This window comes from Vulpes lagopus, chromosome 1 (assembly GCF_018345385.1).
Source record: "Vulpes lagopus strain Blue_001 chromosome 1, ASM1834538v1, whole genome shotgun sequence".
Taxonomy (NCBI): domain Eukaryota; kingdom Metazoa; phylum Chordata; class Mammalia; order Carnivora; family Canidae; genus Vulpes; species Vulpes lagopus.
The window spans coordinates 159,876,773-159,898,818 of record NC_054824.1 but is presented as its reverse complement, the minus strand read 5'-3'; the positions used below and the strand labels follow the sequence as shown (position 1 = coordinate 159,898,818).

General features: G+C 37.8%; 1 protein-coding gene and 1 long non-coding RNA gene across 2 annotated transcripts in view; both read right to left on the bottom strand.

The window, feature by feature from the left end:
* The window catches only part of LOC121496770, a 114,677-nt gene that overhangs the window by 76,589 nt on the left and 16,042 nt on the right, over positions 1 to 22,046 (bottom strand). The gene's annotated exons all lie outside the window — the stretch shown is intronic.
* Positions 8,629 to 10,027, bottom strand: LOC121496765 (serine/threonine-protein kinase 38-like). The gene is given in 2 exon segments (XM_041765374.1): positions 8,629 to 9,465; positions 9,467 to 10,027. Coding segments are annotated over 2 exon segments (1,389 nt in total). The 5' UTR covers positions 10,021 to 10,027; the 3' UTR covers positions 8,629 to 8,630.

Below are 22,046 nucleotides of genomic sequence, written 5' to 3'. Positions count from 1 at the left end.
TGTCTGGCATGGTTCCCATTCAGTCGAGGCACTCGTGTAGCTTGTCTCTGGTACACTAGAAGTATTTGAGTCCTTGGCTGCTGATCCAGCAGTGGCTGCCCAGGGTCCTGGGACAGGCTGCTCCATCACAAAGGAAAGAATATACTATAGCTAAAAACTGCCAGCCTACTTAGCACCCAGCCCACAAACAGGGGCATGACCACAGGAATTGGAAACAACTCTAGGACTATGGTCCTTCTCTCTATTTAAGAACTCCCATAATTTGATCCTAACTTAGCTTCCCAACATAATTTCCCATTATTTCCTTCATATAGCCTACATTGCAGCCACACCTCAGTATTTACTACCCTCTGAATATTATTCCCAGATTTGTACCATTTGGAATGCCTCCTAACTACTTCCAGCTACTACATGTGTCCAATCTATACCCATCCTTTGAGGTCCAGCTCAAACTTTGCTTCTGTGAAGTCAATTTCTATAGTCATAACTAATCCCTCCCTCCTGTCTCACTGTAGTATTAGTTTACATGCCTGCTATAGGATTACCATAGTCTGATTTATATACCATTAGTCTATCATTTCTGTCCACTTGTGAGTTCCTGAAAGGTAGAAATTGCATCTTATTATCTTTGTGCATCACCCCCTCTTCACTCCCACTCCTTATAGTTCCTAATGAAGTATCCTACCAAGAGTAGACTGCCAATGATTATTGAATATATTTTTAAAAAATCAAATAAGTGGTGTATATATACAATGGAATATTACTCAACCATTAAAAAGTTGAGATCTTGCCATTTGCAACAACATGGAAGGACTGAGAGAGTATTATGTTAAATGAAATAAGTCAGAGAGAGAAAGACAAATATCATATAAATTCACATATGGAACCTAAAACACAAAACAAAAACAAACAAAAAAGCAGAAACTGACCCATAAACACAGAGAACAAACTGGTGGTTGCCAGAGGGTTGGGGGGCTGGGAAGATAAGCAAAGTGGGTGAAGGTGAGTGCGCAGCATAGTTTTACAGTTATGGAATGAATGAATAAGTCACAAGAATAAAGGTACAACATAAGGAATATAACCAATGGTAGTGTAATAGCATTGTATGGTGACAGATGGTAGCTACACTTGTGGTGAGCACAGCATAACATATACAGTGGTTGAATCACTATTTGTACACTATGAAACCAATATAACATGGCCATCACCTATACTTCAATTTAAAAAAAATCGATGAGTAGGCATTGACTTCTACTGCCATCTAGTGAACATAATGTAGCATTAGCCTAAAGATATTGCCAAGAGGTGGGAATCACAAACATTCCAAATTCATCCATCTATTTTCTTTCTTTCCTTCATTTCTCCTTCCTTCCCTTTTCCTCCTTCTCTTCTATCATTTTCTTCTTTCTCCCTTCTTTTTTTCTCCCTTCTTTTTTATTCATTTATCCTTTCACTCAACAAATAATTTCTGATCATCATCTGGGTGACAGAGGCAATGAGCAATTAAGAATCAATACAAATATGAACAGGAGCTTGGGAAGATGGTGGAATAGGAGGATATTAAACTCACCCTATCCTATGTTTACAACTAGATATCATTCATATCTGTGTGAATAAGCTGGAGAGCAATCCTACGGCTGGCTTTGAATGACACATTGGTTCAGGTGGATCTAACAGATGTATTCAAAACATTCCATACTAAGACAGCAGAATGCACATTCTTTTTCAAGTGCACATGGAATTTTCTTCAGAACAGATCACATATTAGGCCACAAAACAAGTATCAACAAATTTAAAAATAGTGAAGTCATACCATGCATCTTTTCTGACCACAATGCTATGAAATTAGAAATCAGCCACAAGATAAAACCTGGAAAGCACACAAATACATGGAGGTTAAGTAACATGCTGCTAAACAATGAGTTGGGGTCAAACGAAAAAAATCAAAGACAAAGTTGAAAAATACATGGAGACAAATGAAAATAAAAATACCACGGTCTAAAATCTTTGGGATACAACAAAAGCAATTCTAAGAGGGAAGTTTATAGCAATATAGGCTTGCTGCAAGAAGAAAAAAAAAATTCCAAATAAGTAGCTTAATCTTAAAACTAAAAGAGCTAGGAAAAGAACCATAAGCAAAATCCAAAGCCAGTAGAAGGAAGGAAATAATAAAGATTAGACCAGAAATAAACAAAATAGAAACTTAAAAAAACCAATAGAACAGGAACAATGAAACCAGAAGCCAGGTCTTTGAAAACATCAACAAAATTGATAAACCTTTAACCAGACTCATAAAGAGAGAGAAAGGACTCAAATAGATAAAATCAGAAATGAAAGGGAAGAAATACAAAAGATTGTGAGATATTATTATGAAAAACTATATGTCAACAAATTGGAAAACCTAGAAAAAAATGGATACATTCCTAGAAACATATAACCTACCAAAACTGAAAGAGGAAGAAATAGAAAATTTGAACAGATGGATTAACTGTAGTGAAATTGGATCAGCACTCAAAAAACTCCCAGCAAACAGAAGTTTGGAGCTAGACAGCTTCACAGGTTAAATTCTACCAAACATTTAAAGAAGAGTTGATACCTATTCTCAAACTATTTTAAAAAATAGAAGAGGAATTAAAGTTCCTAATTCTTTCTCTGAACCCTGATGCCAAAACCAGATAAAGACACTACAAAAAAAGAGAACTACAGGCCAATGTTTCTGATGAATGGATGCAAAAATTCTCAACAAAATATGAGCAAATCAATCCAATGATACATTAAAAAATCATTCACCATGATCAAGTGGAATTTACTCCTGGGATGCAAAGGTGGTCTAATCTTTGCAAGTCAACCAGTGTGATACATCACATCAATAAAAGTAGGGATAAAAAACTACATGATCATTTCAATAGATGCAGGAAGAAGTATCTGACATAGTACAACATCCATGTAGGATAAAAACCCTCAACAAAGTATAATTAGAGAGAACATATACCAACATAATAAAGGCCATATATGAAAAACCCAAAACTAACCTCATACTCAGTGAAGGAAAAACTGAGAGAATTTCCCCTAAGGTCAGGAACAATACAGGGATGTCCACTCAACATTATTATTTAACATAACTGGAAACCCAAGCTACAGCAATCAGACAAGAAAAAGGAATAAAGGCATCTAAATTGGTAAGGAAGAAGTAAAACTTTCACTATTTGCAGATGACATGATAGTATAGATAGAAAACCCTTAAAACCCCACCAAAAACTACTAGACCTAATAAATGAATTTAGTAAAGTTTCAGGACAAAGTCAATGTATAGAAATCTGTTTTCTATATACTAATTTTAATATACTAATAATGAAGCAACAGAAAGAGAAATTAAGAAAATAATCTCATTTACAATTGCACCAAAGATAATAAAATACCTAGGAAAAAAATTAATCAAGGAGGTAAAAGACTGAAAACTATAAAATACTGGTGAAAGATATTGAAAGTGACACAAAGAAGTGGAAAGATATTTCATGTTCATGGATTGGAAGACAAATACTGTTAAAATGTCCATACTACACAAAGCAATCTACAGATTTAATGCAATCCCTATTAAAATACCAACAACATTTTTCATAGAACTAGAATAAACAATCCTAAAATTTCCATGGAACCACATAAGACCCTGAATAACCATAATAACCTTGAAAAAGAAAAACAGGGGCACCTGACTGGCTCAGTGGTTGAGCGTCTGCCTTCAGCTCAGGTCATGATCCCAGGGTCCTGAGATCAAGTCCCACAGCCTCCCCACAGGGAGCCTGCCTCTCCCTCTGCCTATGTCTCTGCCTCTCTCTGTGTCTCTCATAATAAATAAATAAAATATTTTTAGAAAAAGAAAAACAAAGCAGGAGATATCACAGTCCCAGATTTCTAATTACACTACAAGACTGTAGTAATCAAAACAGTATAACATTGCCACAAAAATAGGCACATAGATCAATAGAATAGAAAGTACAGAAAAAAACCCATGTTTATATGGTCAATTAATCTTTGACAAAGGAGGAAAGAATATGCAATGGGAAAAAGACCACCTCTTCAACAATTGGTGTTGGGAAAACTAAAGAGATGCATACAAAAGAACGAAACTGGACCACTGGCTTACATCATACAAAAAGATAAATCTAAAATAAATTAAGGACCTAAATGTGAGATCTATAAACTATAAAAATCATAGAAAACAGCACAAGCAGTAATTTCTCCAACATCAAATGCAGCAACTTTTTTCTAGATATGTCTCCTGAAGAAGGGAAATAAAAGCAAAAGCAAACTATTGGGACTACATCAAAATAAAAAGCTTCTGCACAGCAAAGAAAGCAATCAACAAAACTAAAAGACAACCTACTGAATGAAAGAAGATATTTGCCAGGGACATCTCTGATAAAAGGTTAATATCCAAAATATATAAAGAACTTATACAACTCAACACTCAAAAAAACAGATAATCCAATTAAGAATGGGCAGAACACATGAACAGACATTTCTCCAAAGAGGACATCTAGATAGCCAACTGACACATGAAAAGGTGTTCTTGTCTTCAGGGAAATGCAAATCAAAACTACAATGAGATATCACTTCACAACTGTCAGAATGGCTAAAATAAAAAATACAAGAAGCAACAAGAGTTGGAAAGGATATGGAGAAATAGAAACCTTCATGTTCTGTTGGTGGGAATGCAAACTGTTGCAGCCACTGTGGAAAACCTATGAAGGTTCCCACAAAAAGTTAAAAATGGAACTACCCTATGATTCAGTAATCACACTACTTGGTATTTATCAAAAAAATACAAAAAACACTACATCAAAGGGATACATGCATCCCTATGTTTATAGCAGTGTTCTTTACAATAGTCAAATTATGCAAGTAGTCCAAATATCCATTGATAGATAAACAGATAAAGAAGTGGTGATATATATCATTAAATTTTATATATAATTTAATATATATTATATATTAGTTAATATATAATAATTAATATTATATAATTATATATAATGGAATATTACTCAGCCATAAAAAATAATGAAATTTTGCCATTTGCATCAACATGGAGGGAACTAGAGCATACAATGCTGAGCAAAATAAGTCAGAGAAAGACAAATATCATATGATTTCACTCATATGTGGAATTCAAGAAACAAAACAAACAAGCAAAGAAAAAGAAAAAAAAAGAGAAAGAGAGACAAACCAAGACATAGACTCTTAACTACAGAGAACATAGGGGAAGTGGGTAGGGGGATGGGTGAAATAGGTGATGAGGATTAAAGAGTACATTTATGATGAACCCTGAGTGAGGTACACAATTGTTGGATTACTATGTTGTACACCTGAAACTAATGTAATACTGTATGTTAACTACATAAAAACTGAATAAAATACAATACAAATGTGAATAGATATAGAGGACTCCCATAGCCAGCCACAATGGAATAAGCCCATTGCAACCTATATCTCCCACTGATTACCTAAAAACTGCAGACAACTACACAAAAGCAACCATCTGACAACTCTGAAAAGTTAAAAAAGTAAACAGATTAAGGAGGAAAAACTAAAAAAAAAATTAATTTAAAAAGGAAGAAAAACTAAATTTGAAAAACCCATACAAGGGAGAGTTTCTTTGGTACTTTTATTCTTTTGTTTTCCCTCTCTGACCCAAGGATTTTTTTTCTATTTTTCTTTCCAGTTCTGCACCCAGGGTACCCCAAATCATGAACCTGCAACTTGGGTATCACATTGCAAGGGTGGTCCCAGCACCTAAAACTTGGAGGAAAAACAAACAAACAAACAAACAAACAAACATATTTTTGGCCAGGAGAACTGGAAAATGGAATCTTGTGACTCAGAAAGAATGGAAGAATCACTTTTCTTTTTTCCCTTTCTCTTTTTTCTTACCACTTTGTCTTGTGGGTTGCCCCAGTTATAAAGAATTACATGTAATGTGTGCTAAGTAAGATCACTGTCAACCCAGAATTCTTTGGCTAGCAAAAATCTATCAAGAACTAGGGTGAGGGGTACCTGGGTGGCTCAGATGGTTAAGCATCTGCTTTCAGTTCAGGTTGTGATCTCAGGGTCCTGAGATCAAGCCCTGCATCGGGATTCCTTGCTAAAAAGGGAATCTGCATCTCCCTCTCCTCCTGATTTGTGCTTGCGTACTCTGTCTCTCTCTTTCTCTCTCTCAAGTAGGTAAATAAAATCTTTTTTTAAAAAAAAAAGAATTATGGTAAAATAAGGACATTTTAAGATAAAGAAAAGCTAAGGCAACTCATTCAGCAAAATTGCTCTAAGAAAAGTGCTAAGGGAAGTTCTCCAGGTAAGCTGAAAATGATACAAGAGAGAGACTTGGAACTTCAGGACTTAAGGAAAAACAGCAATATAGTTAAGAAATGATAATGGATAAATATAGTAGTTTATTTTTCCTCAGATTTATTCAAGTAGGTATGACTATTAAAATAAAACTGTAGGGATCCCTGGGTGGCTCAGTGGTTTACCACCTGCCTTTGGCCCAGGGTGTGATCCTTGAGTCCCAAGATCAAGTCCCACATCGGGCTCCCTGCATGGAGCCTGCTTCTCCCTCTGCCTGTATCTCTGCCTCTCTCTCTGTGTCTCTCATGAATAAATAAATAAAATCTTTAAAAAAAAAAAAAAAGAACAAATTTTTTTCACACCGTTTCACACAGTTTATTCAGAAGTTTAAAATATGGGCATCTTCCCCTAAAACAAATCATCCCCTGCTAGTCCCCACACACAGACTATTACCACTCCTGCTAACTTCTCTTTACCGTGCTTACCAAATATACTTGCAAAACACCTTGGGATCAAAACCTCAGCTATTTGGTAATACAACGAAATGACAAAGTTACACAAAAGAATCTCATTTACTTCCTTTTCACTAGCAGACCATGAGTGAAAGATTAAAGGGCAAACATTACCTTCAACCAAAGTTAATGCTTCCCTATTATTCTCTTTTTCCTTCCTCTAAGACGCTGAAACTCAAAGCAGTTTCATTCACTACTGTAACTCTGATATCCCATTTTTCTTTTAGGAATGGCTAAGCCAGGACATACTTTCCTTTCAAGTCGATCTTAACCTCAAGACTGGCAGAAAGCAGACTCCCAGTTGTCGCTTGTCCATGATGCTTTGCCATAGGCAAAATTACCACAGAGGTGCAAATGATACTTTCAGAGTTATCAAAAATCTTAAAATAATGCATTAGTATGGAACCTCCACATTTTTCTGATGCCACAAAATTCCTCTTAAGGTGGTGGCAGGTGTGAAAGAAAAGGCACTTTGTGCAAAAATTCAGAGGGTCTCTCGGGAGAGTGCCACAGCAGAGAGGCCCGGTCAGCCTGAGCAGCAGGCTGCCCTTTAAGTTGGAGAGAAGCACCCCCCCTGCCCTGCCCTGCCCTGGAAGGCATCTGCAAAGGAAAAATCAGTTATCATGATTCCAAGGCAAAATGGTTACTTAAATTGGAGAGGACAAATACAAATATCAGAGAGAGAGAGAGAGAGAGAGAGACCAAACACAGTTGCACCAAGGACTGAGGAGGAGCGAGCTTTACAGGGCCCTGTAGGCCAGCTTTCGCCTTCTACCGGGCTGGCTCCTTCACTTCGGAGGAGGTTCCGGAGACCGAGCAGGAACAGCACCTTGGCCAAGAGGGTTCCAGGCCTCCTGCCTCTGCCTGGACTCTCCCTGCTGTGTTCCCAGGAACAAACTGAGTTCCTGCTGACAGCACTTGTGGCTACTGCTGGTCCGCGACAACATCCATCTTAAGGATTTTTTGATCCAGCCATGAAGGGACAGTAAGGGTTTTCCACATGATCTGGGACTCCTTGGCAAAGCCCAGTGGCTTCTGGGTCTTCTGAGAGCGACAATGGATCACGCTAGGATCCCCCACCAACACTCAGAAGAGCAGCATGAGTGCTTTAGATGGGCAGGAGACAAATCAGTGGACTGAGGGTCTTTATCCTAGTACCATAAATAAAGTGCACCATGAATGGAGGCTGTGAGGAGCCACTCACCAGAGGCCGAGGTATGGGAGACACTACCCTCACCACCCGCTCAGAGGATGGTGGATCATTTCCTTCAGCCAGAACGCTGGCTGCTGAGGCTTTCATTATTGCTTTATTTCCTTAGTACTATGGAACTTTTAGCTGTAAAGGAAAAAGAAATACTTGGTGGGCTTGGCAGAAAGCAGGTCTGTCACAAAAATCACAGAAATTGGCTGATACTCAGTTAAGTGTATGTTACAATCTTAATAATGTTTGATGATGGCTGTTTTTTTTCTCCTTCATTCTGATGAACTTAGGAAAATGAGTTTTTTAAGAACTCTATCAAATTGGCTCATGAGGCTTCTGAAGAAGCGGTACAGCTGTTTATGGCCGACGTAGTAGAAATGGTTGTCTTTGTTCTGCAGGTTTCCAGATGTTTTATGGAAGAGAATCTACTTACTGTCACATTTCAGGAGAGTTTACCATGACATACTGGCAGGTTCCATAAACTTCTTGGAAACTCTTTTCAAAGAGTGTGTGAGAGGAAGACTGTAACGTTGTACAAAGAGCTCTGCTCCATTTAGGATTCTATTTCGAGGACACTATTTAGCTGCTTTCATGTAGGAAGGTATTGCCCCCCGAGCTGTCAGGCCCTCAAAGCGCTTGTATGTGTAATTCATGAAGACCCAGTCTTTGTTCTTGTAGTCAGTCTCAGGGTGATTTCTTGTAGCCACTGTTGGCTTAAGAATATCAGATTCTGGAAATTCATCGAAGTTTGAGGTATCATCAATGCTTTTGATTTCAATAGATATTGCAGCAGGTCTCTCTCTGATATGTTCCCAGTCAACGCCTTCAAAAAAAGAATTACTTTTGATTTCCTCAACTCCAGGGGCTCCAATTCTATGTTCCCACTCAGAGCAGAATCTCAAAATAAGGTCCTTGGCTTTCTCAGAGATAGGAACTTCTGGAGGAAAAGTCAGAGTTCCTTTCCAGTTCATCACCTTCTTATAGGTCTCTTGGGGGGTCTCAGAACAGAATGGTGGGTACCCGATGAGCATCTCATACATGATCACCCCAAGTGACCACCAATCACAGAGCTTGTTGTACCTGGTCTGCATGAACACCTCAGGAGCAATGTAGTCGGGAGTGCCTACTGTGGAGAAGGCTAGCTGACATCTATTTCTTTTCCAGGTTTCTGCTTTCCTTTTGGAATTCATGTTCTGGAAAGTGAAATCACTGGGGAGGCTGTGGTTCAGATTCCTATAAAATTCTGTCCTATGTGCTTTCTTCAGTCCTGTGCAAAGGCCGAAGTCAGAAAGCTTCACGCGGCCCTTGCTGTCCAGGAGAAGGTTGTCTGGCTTGATGTCTCTGTGGATGAATCCAAGTTGGTGAATGGAGCCTATGGCTAATACTGTTTCTGCTATATAAAACTGAGTTTGTCAGGGTATCTTTTTTCATTAATAGGGTCATCATGTCCCCTCCAGGCAGGAACTCCATGATTAGGTAGAGGTTTAGCTTATCCTGAAAACTATAGAACATTTTCACAACCCACAAACTGTCTGCCTCCCCTAGAATGTCACGTTCCGCACGAATGTGGCCAACCTGCTCTTTTTCAAGCATATCTGCTTTACAGAGTATTTTCATTGCATACACACACCCTGTATCTTTCTTCTGAACAAGCCGCACCTCACCAAATGCTCCTCTGCCTATCACTTTTAAGGACTCAAAATCTTCCAATCCAAGTCTTGTTCTCTTCAAACGAAGAGACTCTGTTTCCTTCCCAGCATGCGCGGATCTCCTCAGTCGCTTCTCTTCATCTTTTAGGCCTCCTTCTTCCATCACTTTTTCTAACTTCTTTTGTCTCATTCCTCGTTCTTCATGTTGAGCGATAAGGTTGCTATAAAAATTCTCCAGTGTCACTTTGGTCATGGTCACTCTTTCCTTTGTGTGATTACTCATAGAGGAACAAGGTGTTGAGCCTGTCATTGCCATGGCAGAGCCCCGGGAAAGAAGGGCTGGGGGCCGCGGACTCTGCCCGGCCAGTGACCTCTCCGACCCGCAGACACGCGAAGCCCCAGAGGCAGCCCCCCACCGACCAGCCAAGACTAGGGGACGCGCAAGGGGCTCCGGGGGTGGGGAAGAAAAGAAAATTGTAACACTGATGGAATTTTTTAATGCATGTAAGTGCAATACATATGACAATTTTAATATAAAGGTAAGAGGAAGATAAAGTAGTTTTAATTAGTTGATTAAAACTTAAACTCTCACTTTAGGTGGTAAAATACTAACTCTAAGTAAACTGTAAAAGGTTAGGAATGTATATTATAATTCCTAGAACAGTCACTAAAACATACAGAGATAAAAAGTCAAGAGATACATTAAGACATACTATAAAAATATTGCAATAATCTAAAACATGGCAGAAAATGGCAAATAGAGGAATCAAAACCAGAGAGAGGAGAATCTAAAATAAATAATTAAAGAGTAGAACCAAACCCAGCCATATCAATAGTTCCATTAAAAGTAAGTGGTCTCGGGATCCCTGGGTGGCGCAGCGGTTTGGCGCCTGCCTTTGGCCCAGGGCGTGATCCTGGAGACCCCGGATCGAATCCCACGTTGGGCTCCCGGTGCATGGAGCCTGCTTCTCCCTCTGCCTGTGTCTCTGCCTCTCTCTCTATCTCTCTGTGACTATCATAAATAAATAAAAATTTAAAAAAAATTAAAAAAAAAAAAAAAAAGTAAGTGGTCTCAATTATACCAACTAAAAGACAAAAATTGTCAGGTTGGAAAACAAAGACTCAACTATATGCTATCTACAAGAAATTCACTTTACATATAATCATATTTAAGTTAATGTAAAAAAATGGGAAATGAAAAACCATGAAATCACACTAACCAAAGGAAACTGAAAATGGCTATATTGATATCAAAGTAGATGTCAGAACAAGGAATATTACCAGGAAGAAAGAAGGGTCAGAACACTAAGAACACACAACAATCCAGATAATGTATGTAACAAACAACACAGCTTCAAAATACATGAAGTAAAAACTAATAGAACTAAAAGAAAAAATGCACAAATCCACAGTTATACTTGGAGGCATCAAACATCTCTCAGTAATCAATAGAATAGTAGAAAATCAGTATGGACTAAGAAGACTTGAACAATATCATCAATCAGGTTGACCTAACTAATATTTATAAAGTATTTCATTCAAAAACAGGAGAAAATATATTATTTTCAAGTGCCATGAAGCATTCACCAAGGTAGATCAGAAGTCAACAAACTATCACCTGGAGGCCAAGTTCAGCCCAGCAGCAGTTAAGTCTTATTGGATCACATCTATGCCTATTTGTTTTCATATTGTCTGTGGCTATTTTTGGTCTACAAAAGCAAGAGAGACTATGTGGCCCTAAATCCAAAAAGTGTTTACTATTTGACACTTTACAAAAACAGTTACCTACCCTTGTTCTGAACCATAAGCAAACGGTGAATTTAAAAGAAGAGAAAACACACAAAGTATAGTCTCTGACCATAATGGAATTAGATTAGAAATTTATAGTAAAGGTATTTAAACTTTTCCCAAGATTTTGGAAATTAAACAACATCCTTCTAAATAACCCACTGACCAAAGTGGAGGTCTCAAGACAATTTAGAAAATATTTTAAACTAGGGCTTCTGGGAGGCTCAGTCAGTTAAACAGTTTGGCTCAGGTCATAATCTCAGTGTTGTAGGATAGAGTCCTGGGTCAGGCTCCACACTGGGCATGGAGGCATGGAACCTTCTTAAGAATTTCTCTTTCTGGGAGCATCTGGGTGGCTCAGTAGGTTAAGCATCTGCCTTCAGCTCAGGTCATGATCCCAGGGTCCTGAGATGCTCAGCGAGGAGCCTGCTTCTCCCTCTTCACCTGCCCCTTCCCCTTGCTCATGCATGTGTTGCACTCTTTCTGTCTCTCTCAAAATAAATAATAATAAAAAAAGAAAATCTCTCCCTCTCCCTCTCCCCCCACCTTCCTCTCTTAAAAAAAAAATTAAACTACACAAATATCTAAATATATAAAAATTTCTGGGAACATACAACTAAAGAGGTGCTTATAAAAGAAAAGGTATAGCAATAAGTGTTTATATTAGAAAAGAATAAAGGTCTCAAATTATATTCTAAGGTTGCATCTTAAGAAACTAAAACACAAGACCAAATTAAACACAAAGTGAACAGGAGGAAGAAAATAATGAAATTAAGAGTATAAATTAATAATATCAAAACCACAAATATAATAAGGAATATTTATGAAATTAATTTTATTTGAAGATAATTTATAAATCTTCAGCCACACTGAGCCAGAAGAAAAGAGAGAGCACACAGATTATCAATATTGGTAATAAAAGAGTAAACATCACTATACATCACTATAGATACATTAAAATACTATGAAGGAGGGGAAAACTGAGAGCTTTTCTCCTAAGGTCAGGAAAATGGCAGGGATGTCCACTATCACCACTGCTATTCAACATAGTACTAGAAGTCCTAGCCCCATCAATCAGACAACAAAAAGAAATAAAAGGCATCTTAATTGGCAAAGAAGAAGTCAAACCCTCACTCTTCGCAGACAGCATGATATTCTATATGGAAAGCCCAAAGACTCCACCCCAAAATTGCTAGAACTCCTACAGGAATTCAGCAGAGTGGCAGAATATCAGATCAATGTGCAGAAATCAGTTGTGTTTCTGTACACCAATAATGAGACAAAAGAAAGAGAAATTGAGGAGTCAGTCCCATTTATAATTCAACCAAAAACCATAAGATAGCTAGGAATAAATCTAAACAAAGAGACAAAAGATCTATACTCAGAAAACTATAGAACACTAATGAAAGAAATTGAGGAAGACATAAGAAATGGAAAAATGTTCCATGCTCATGGATTGGAAGAACAAATATTGTTAAAATGCCTATGCTACCTAGAGCAATCTATACATTCAGTGCAATTGCTATCAAAATACCATCAACATTTTTCACAGAGCTGGAACAAATAATCCTAAAATCTGTATGGAACCAGAAAACCCCTGAATATCCAAAGGAATGTTGAAAAAGAAAACCAAAACTGGTGGCGTCACAATTCCAGACACCATGCTCTATTACAAAGCTGTAATCATCAAGACAGTATGGTACTGGCACAAAAACAGACACAGAGATCAATAGAACAGAATACATAATCCAGAAATGGGCCCACAACTCCATGGTCAACTAATCTTCAACAAAGCAGGAAAGAATATCCACTTGAAGAAAAACACTCTCATCAACAAATTGTGTTCGGAAAACTGGACAGCCACATGCAGAAAAATGAAAATGAACCGTTTCCTCACACCATACACAAAAATAGACTCAAAACAGATGAAAGACCTAAATGTGAGATAAGAATCCATCAAAATCCTAGAGGAGACCACAGGCAGCAACCTCTTTGGCCTCAGCCACAGCAACTTCTTGCTAGACATGTCTCCAAAGGCAAGGGAAACAAAGGCAAAAATGAACTATTGGGACCTCATCAAGATAAAATCTTTTGCACGACAAAACCAAAGACAACTAACAGAATGGGAGGAGATATTTCCAAATGACATATCAGATAAAGAGCTAGTATCCAAAATCTGTAAAGAATTGATCAACTCAACACCCAAAGAACAAATAATCCAATCAAGAAATTGGCAGAAGACATGAACATACATTTCTCCAAAGAAGACATATAAATGGCCAACAAACACATGAAAAAATGCTCAACATCACTCAGCATCAGGGAAATACAAATTAAAACCACAATGAGATACCACCTCACACCAGTCAGAATGGCTAAAATTAATAAGTCAGGAAATGACAGATGTTGGCAAGGATGTGGAGAAAGGGAAACCCTCGTACGCTGTTGGTGGGAATGCATGGTGATTCAGCCGCTCTGGAAGATAGTATGGAGCTTCCTCAAAAAGTTGAAAATAGAGCTATTGTATGATCCTGCAATTGCACTACTAGGGATTTACCCCAAAGATACAAATGTAGTGATCTAAAGGGCACCTGCACCCCGATGTTTATAGCAGCAATGTCCACAAGACCCAAAGTATGGAAAGAGCTGAGATGTTAGTCAACAGATGAGTGAATAAAGATCGAGTGGTATATATATATCTCAGCCACCAAAAAATTGAAATCTTGCCATTTGTAACAACATGGATAGAACTAGAAGAACTAGAGGATATGCCGAGTGACATAGATCAGTCAGAGAAAGACAATTATCATACGATCTCACTCATATGTGGAATTTAATAAACAAAACAGAGGATCATAGAAAAGAGAGGAAAAAATAAAACAAGATGGAATCAGAGAGGGAGACAAACCATAAGAGACTCTTAACCATAGGAAACAAACTAAGGGTCACTGGAGGGGAGGAAAGTGGGGGATGGGGTGACCAGGTGATGGGCACTAAGGAGGGCATGTGGTATATGAGCACTGGGTATTATATAAGACTGATGAATCACTGATCTCTACCTCTAAAGCCAATAATACATTATATGTTAATTAATTGAACTTAATAAAATTAAAAAAAATTTAAAGGCTATTAAGGGAATACTAAAAACAACTTCAGGTGCAGACATTCAACAACTTAAATGAAATGGAATGAATCTTTGAAAGACAAACTACCAAAAACCACTCAAGAAGAAATAGGTAACCCAAATATTCTATTCTACTCAATAAATTGAATTTGTAGTTTAAAACTTTCCGACAAAGAAAAGCACAGGTCCAGAGGACTTCACTGCTACACTCGACCAAACATTTCAGGAAAAATAAAACCAAATTTATATAATCTCTTCCATAATACAGAATAGGAAGGAAAACCTAACTTATTTTATGAACCCAGAATTTACCCTGATATCAAAACCAGAAAAAGACACTACAAGAGAGAAAAATTACAAGCCAATGTCAATATCCTTCATGAATATGGACACAAATATCCTCCACAAAATAAAATCAAATCCAGAAACATATAAAAAAGATAATATACCATGTAAAAAGAGGGCTTTGTTGCAGGAATTCAAAAATGTTTCTACCCAACAACAGGAGAATACACATATTTTTCAAGTGCACATGGAACATTCATTAAAGTATATCAGAAAAAAAATAAAGTGTATCAGAAGTCAGCCAACTATTACCTGCAGGCCAAATTCAGCCCACCATCAATTTTTGTAAATATTTGATGACATTTCACCAAAGAATTTCTAAGGATAGCAAATAAGTACATGAAAAGATGCTCTGTATAACAAGTCATTAGGAAAATGAAATATTACTACACACCTAGTAGAATCCTAAAATTTTAACATTGACAATACCAAGCACTGGAACTTTCATACATTTCTAGTCAGAAAGCAAAATGATATAGCCACTTTGGAAAACATTTGGCCATTTCTTACAAATGAACCTTGTCTCCTACCTTAAAAAAAAAAAAAAAGTTAACTCAAAAGAGATCTAAGAATTAAAAGTATAACAAAACCATAAAGCTTTTAGAAGAAGTTTAGGAGAAAATGTTTGTGACATTGTGTTCGGCAAAGAGTTCTTAGATATGACACCAAAACATGACCAAAAAAAACAAAGGGGGGGGGGATAAATTTGACTGTATCGAAACTAAGAACATTTGTTCTGCAAAAGGCACTATTGAGTAAATAAATAGCCTACTGAATGAAAAAAGAAAATTGATGATTATGTGGTGCAAAGGCTTCAACTTACGGATCAGAAAACTGAAACCCATAGAAAATAAGGACCAGTTTGTCAAACTTACACAACCTACATGCTGATGGAGCCAGAATTTTAGAAATTAAGTCAGAGAAGTAGTTGCAAATTTTAATAATTCACATTGAAATCTCAGCATAGCTTCAATTAAATTGATCAAAGCACTTAAAAGATTGTTAGTCTTAATTTTTTATTTTAAAGTCAAATCAGCAACAATATTTAACAACTGCCCTTATTCATTGTCCTAAATATAAATCAGACAAAATCACCTAGAACACTAAGTGATCTTACTAAAGTAAGATTTTGTATGACCCATCTTATTCCACTTCAACTCTTGTTTCACCCACTTACCACAGCAGGTAATTAAACTCATATGCTCCAAATTCCTTTTATGCCCTCTTCAATTTTAATGCCCTCTACAATTTTTCTGAGCTGCCTCATTCATATGAAGGGGATAATAATTTCTACATACCGAGGTCACACATTAATAGCCTTAGTTGCATTCATCCTGAAAATCAGTTTTGTCTGAATACATCTATAGAATCCACTGAGTAACCTCAAATACAAGAGAAGGAAGTTCTCCCAAGACAAAATGATTGACCTGCCTGTTTCTGGTCAAAGGGTAGGAAGATTGGAGAGACCGAACTGTGTGTCTGTTTGTCAGGTGACAAGTCATGCCAGAGTCCTTGAGAGGAGGGCTCTAATAAAGAGAGTGCTAAAAAATAACTCATTTTCCCCAAATCTCTGCTACTTCATAGAGAGTACAAAGAATTCTGATTTGAGTCAACCCATGGAACAAAATGGGGATGAAGGGGGCTTTTAGAATTTTTAAATTATTTTTTAAATATTTTATTTATTTATTTGAGAGAGAAAGAGCATGAGCAGGGAAGAGGCAGAGGGAGAGGGAGAAGCAGACTCCCCGCTAAGCAGGTAGCCTGATGTAGGGCTCCATCCCAGGACCCTAGGATCATGATCTGAACCGAAGGCGGTCACTTAACTGACTGAGCCATTCAGGTGCCCCTAGAACATTTTTTTAACTGAAAAGTACACAGTAAGAGAGTAAAAGCCACTAATAACTTCATCACAAAAAATTACAGAATTAAATGATTGTCCCTCCCATTCCTGACACTCTTTTAACCTGCTCCTACCTCTGTTTGTCCCAAGTTCATCCCTCAAAGAAACTATGGTTAACAGTTTGTTATATAACTTTAGAGACAGATGCATATATGGGTTTTTAATGAGATTATGTTATGTATATCGGACTGCAATTGCTAAAAACATATCATAGTTAGGTTTTCAGGTCAGTATTTATTTTTGACAGTCCCTTGTATTTCACAATTTAGTCATTTCTCTATTGATACACATACAGGTCATTTCCAATTTCTTAACTAAAGGTTCTGGGTAAGGAGTTTACTAAAGATTCCTAACAAAGTTTTATTTAATTTTTTTAAGATTTTATTTATTTATTTATTCATTAGAATACACAGAGAGGAGAGAGAGAGAGAGAGAGGCAGAGACACAAGCAGAGGGAGAAGCAGGCTCAATGCAGGGAGCCTGACGTGGGACTCAATCCCGGGTCTCCAGGATCAGGCCTGGGCTGAAGGCGGCGCTAAACCGCTGAGCTACCAGGGCTGCCCTCCTAACAAAGTTTTAGCTCAGGAAGAGGAATTAGAGAAGCTCCCTTCTGAAAGGGCTTATCCAAAAGCACACACAAGGTATTCATAAAATTATGAAATTCATAAAATGAGTGGTAAGGTGAAATTTAAGGAAAGCTGGAATTCCAGTAAAACCAGATTTAACTTTACTTCAAGCTTTGTTGTAATAAATAACTTATATAAAGTATCTAGCGCAATGCAGAGCCACAATAAATTTTACTTTTCTTCCTACGGCATTTCTTCTTTTCAGTCCCCATCTTGATACAGCCTAATATATAGAAGAATTTGAAGCTCCTGGGTTTGAAGCTGTAAGAAATTCAAGTGACTCCCTAGAACCATCCTGAAAGGCACTGCTTATGAACAGGGAACAGGTGTCTCAGGACGAAACCCATGTCTTCTCTCCACGCGACCTTAGGGTGATTTACTTACCATCCTGGGGAGTTTTCCACTATCCTACAGAAATAACCTTTGTCTCAGTTCTGTTTCTGAGAATTTCCATGTCAATGTCCCAAGAACTAAGGTCCCCTTACTCTGTCACCCACGGGGCTTTGGGCCACTATGTCAGTAAGACTCCTGGGAACTTTTCCTGTTATTTTGGAGTTCTGAAACTTCCTTCAGAAAGAATAAAGTATCTCTTCAAGCATTTTCCCAAGGAATGCGTGTTGCTGACGTGTTTATTATATCTCTTATCACATTCTCTTTGTACAGTTAGTGATTTTCCTGCTTTCTCCACTAGACTGCAAGGTTCTTACTGGAAAATGACTTTCCTATTCTTTCCTGAACTGCCAAAGGACCTGAATAGGGCCAGCCAAGCCAGATATCTGAAAGAACATGGTCTGGGGAGTCAGAAGATCTGGGTTTTACTCCTTCCTCTTAACACCTTGCCTCTGATCTCGGAGAAGTCACATCATCTGTTCGCATCTCAGTTTTGTCAATTTAAAATATCCTTACAGTAAAGGAATGGGTTGGACTAAATGTCTGGTAAGGCCCCTTCAAGTTCTAATATTTGATACCCATAACTGTTATCTGATACCTGGAACTGTGATAGCAAAAGAGAAAAAATACTTTATACTCCAAATATTCTTTTTGTCTCTAAAATGCACATTTTAATTGGTAAAAATTAGTTACATTTAACTTTTCCTATTTGCACTTGGATATTTCTTAAATTCACACCAGCGACACAGAAATTATTCCTTAGAGTGGGCTACTCTTACAAATGACTAAGCAAAGTACACCAATTTTCAGTTGAGTTTTGTTATTTTCTTTTTCAAAAGGTGATTTTTCTTGACCCTGCACCTCAATTCCAGGTGTTTCTATACCCTGGCTAATTAATCTACAGTCACTTCCAAGTATCACTACTAAGACTACTACTTAAGACTAGTACTTTTAAGAACAGTTGTAAAAATAAATAATTATATTTTGCATTACAGTTAGCCTTGTTCTTTCACACATATGTATAGTAGATAAAATTCCTTTCTTGATTTCATAGCCTTAAAACCCTAAGATAGAGAAATCAGAGTACTTACAGTTACAAAGCTAATAAGTAGTAGCACTACACCAGATCCAAGGCTTTTTATATAATAGAAAAATAATACTTCTTCACTAACAGTGGCAGTTAAACAGGGTTGGATTACTAAAGAAAATTCATAGGACGCAAAATGACAATGCATGCATAGACAAAGGATACCACCATATTATAACAGCTTTATTGGAGGGATCTACATCAGAGCTCTAGGTTCTCACAGGAAGTGGTCAGGAGAGGCCACCCACAGCCTCCTACTGTCCTCACTCTGCAAGGGCTGTGGCTGGATGCACTTTCTCTCTTTGATAGCAAATGCACCGAACTTGGAACCAGAAGGCCCAAAATAGAATCTCAACTGAGGTTTTTAACATTTTGCTGATCACCTAGGCATATGTTCCTGCTGTGTAACCAGCCCAGCAGTACAACCCTCCAAAAATCTCATTAAAATCAGGTACAAATCAGTTAAGGATCTGCCTTCAGCTCAAGTCATGATCCCAGGGTCCTGGGATTGAGGCCCAGGTCAGGCTCTCTGCTCAGTGGGTAGCCTTCTTTTCCTTCTCCCTCTGCTTGTTATTCCCCCTGCTTATGTGCTCGTGCTCTCTCTCTGTGTCAAATAAATAAATAAAATCATTTTTAAAAATCAGATACAAATCATCAATCCTACTCTTATCAAATGCTAAGAGGCCAGTATAAACTGCCCCCAAACTCCTCAGAGAAACACTAGTAACCAGGATATTTCCTGCCTCCATCAGGTTCCTGCCATGCAAGAACATGAGCATAACATCTCAGGCTGGTTCTGGCTCAGCTGGAATTAACCCTCCCAGCACACTTGCCTCTTCTGTATTTGCCCCCTAGAGAGCAAAAATAAGTGCTGTTTCAAAAACAAGGGGGTGGGGGTGAATGGGTGACGGGCACTGTGGGGGGGCACTTGAAGGGATGAGCACTGGGTGTTATTCTGTATCGTGGCAAATTGAACACCAATAAAAAATAAATTTATTATTAAAAAATAAATAAAAAATAAAAAATAAAGTTTTAAGTGAACAAAAAAAAAAAAAAAAAAGGGAGTAATCCTGCACCATGGGGGAAGTGCCTGAAGTGCTTAGACTTGGAGAAGATTTATTCCTATTCCGAAGATTCATCAGAATGCCATAAACAAGCACTATTTCACAGTCTTTGGTGGTTTCTATGTCACCAATTTTTTACATTCATGCAGCACCTTGAGGTATTTCTTTGGACATAGAGTTGCATCTTTGGACATAGAGTTGCATCATATTACAGTTGCATACTGTAATAAAGGTCCCTGTTCTTCAGGAGCTAGGAAGCTATCTTAACTTTCAATCTCATCTACCAGTTCAGTAACCCCTACTTTCTTTCTTTTTTTTTTAAATAATATTTTTTTAAATAATTTTAAATAAATGACAAATGGTGGGTATATGTCATTTCTAATGGCTGAGTAATATTCCATTGAATACATAAACCACATCTTCTTTATCCATTCATCTTTCGATGGACACCGAGGCTCCTTCCACAGTTTGGCTATTGTGGACATTGATGCTAGGAACATCGAGGTGCAGGTGTCCCAGCATTTCATTGCATCTGAATCTTTGGGGTAAATCCCCAACAGTGCAATTGCTGGGTCGTAGGGCAGGTCTATTTTTAACTCTTTGAGGAACCTCCACACAGTGTTCCAGAGTGGCTGCACCAGTTCACATTCCCACCAACAGTGCAGGAGGGTTCCCTTTTCTCCGCATCCTCTCCAACATTTGTGGTTTCCTGTCTTGTTAATTTTCCCCATTCTCACTGGTGTGAGGTGGTATCTCATTGTGGTTTTGATTTGTATTTCCCTGATGGCAAGTGATGCTGAGCATTTTCTCATGTGCGTGTTGTCCATGTCTATGTCTTCCCCTGTGAGATTTCTCTTCATGTCTTTTGCCCATTTCATGATTGGATTGTTTGTTTCTTTGCTGTTGAATTTAATAAGTTCTTTATAGATCTTGGATACTAGCCCTTTATCTGATATGTCATTTGCAAATATCTTCCCCCATTCTCTAGGTTTTCTTTTAGTTTTGTTGACTGTACCCTTTGCTGTGCAAAAGCTTCTTATCTTGATGAAGTCCCAATAGTTCATTTTTGCTTTTGTTTCTTTTGCCTTTGTGGATGTATCTTGCAAGAAGTTGCTGTGGCCAATTTCAAAAAGGGTGTTGCCTGTGTTCTCCTCTAGGATTTTGATGGAATCTTGTCTCACATTTAGATCTTTCATCCATTTTGAGTTTATCTTTGTGTATGGTGAAAGAGAGTGGTCTAGTTTCATTCTTCTGCATGTGGATGTCCAATTTTCCCAGCACCATTTATTGAAGAGACTGTCTTTCTTCCAATGGAGAGTCTTTCCTCCTTTATCGAATATTAATTGACCATACATTTCAGGGTCCACTTCTGGGTTCTCTATTCTGTTCCATTGATCTATGTGTCTGTTTTTGTGCCAGTACCACACTGTCTTGATGACCACAGCTTTGTAGTACAACCTGAAATCTGGTATTGTGATGCCCCCAGCTATGGTTTTCTTTTATAATATTCCCCTGGCTATTCGGGGTCTTTTCTGATTCCACACAATTCTTAAGATGATTTGTTCCAACTCTCTGAAGAAAGTCCATGGTATTTTCATAGGGATTGCATTAAATGTGTAAATTGCCCTGGGTAACACTGACATTTTCACAATCTTAATTCTTCCAATCCATGAGCATGGAATATTTTTCCATATCTTCGTGTCTTCCTCAGTTTCTTTAAGAAGTGTTCTGTAGTTTTTAGGGTATAGATCCTTTACCTCTTTGGTTAGGTTTATTCCTAGGTATCTTATGCTTTTGGGTGCAATTGTAAATGGGATTGACTCCTTAATTTCTCTTTCTTCAGTCTCATTGTTAGTGTATAGAAATGCCACTGACTTCTGGGCATTGATTTTGTATCCTGCCACACTGCCAAATTGCTGTATGAGTTCTAGCAATCTTGGGTGGAGGCTTTTGGGTTTTCTATGTAGAGTATCATGTCATCAGCGAAGAGGGAGAGTTTGACTTCTTCTTTGCCAATT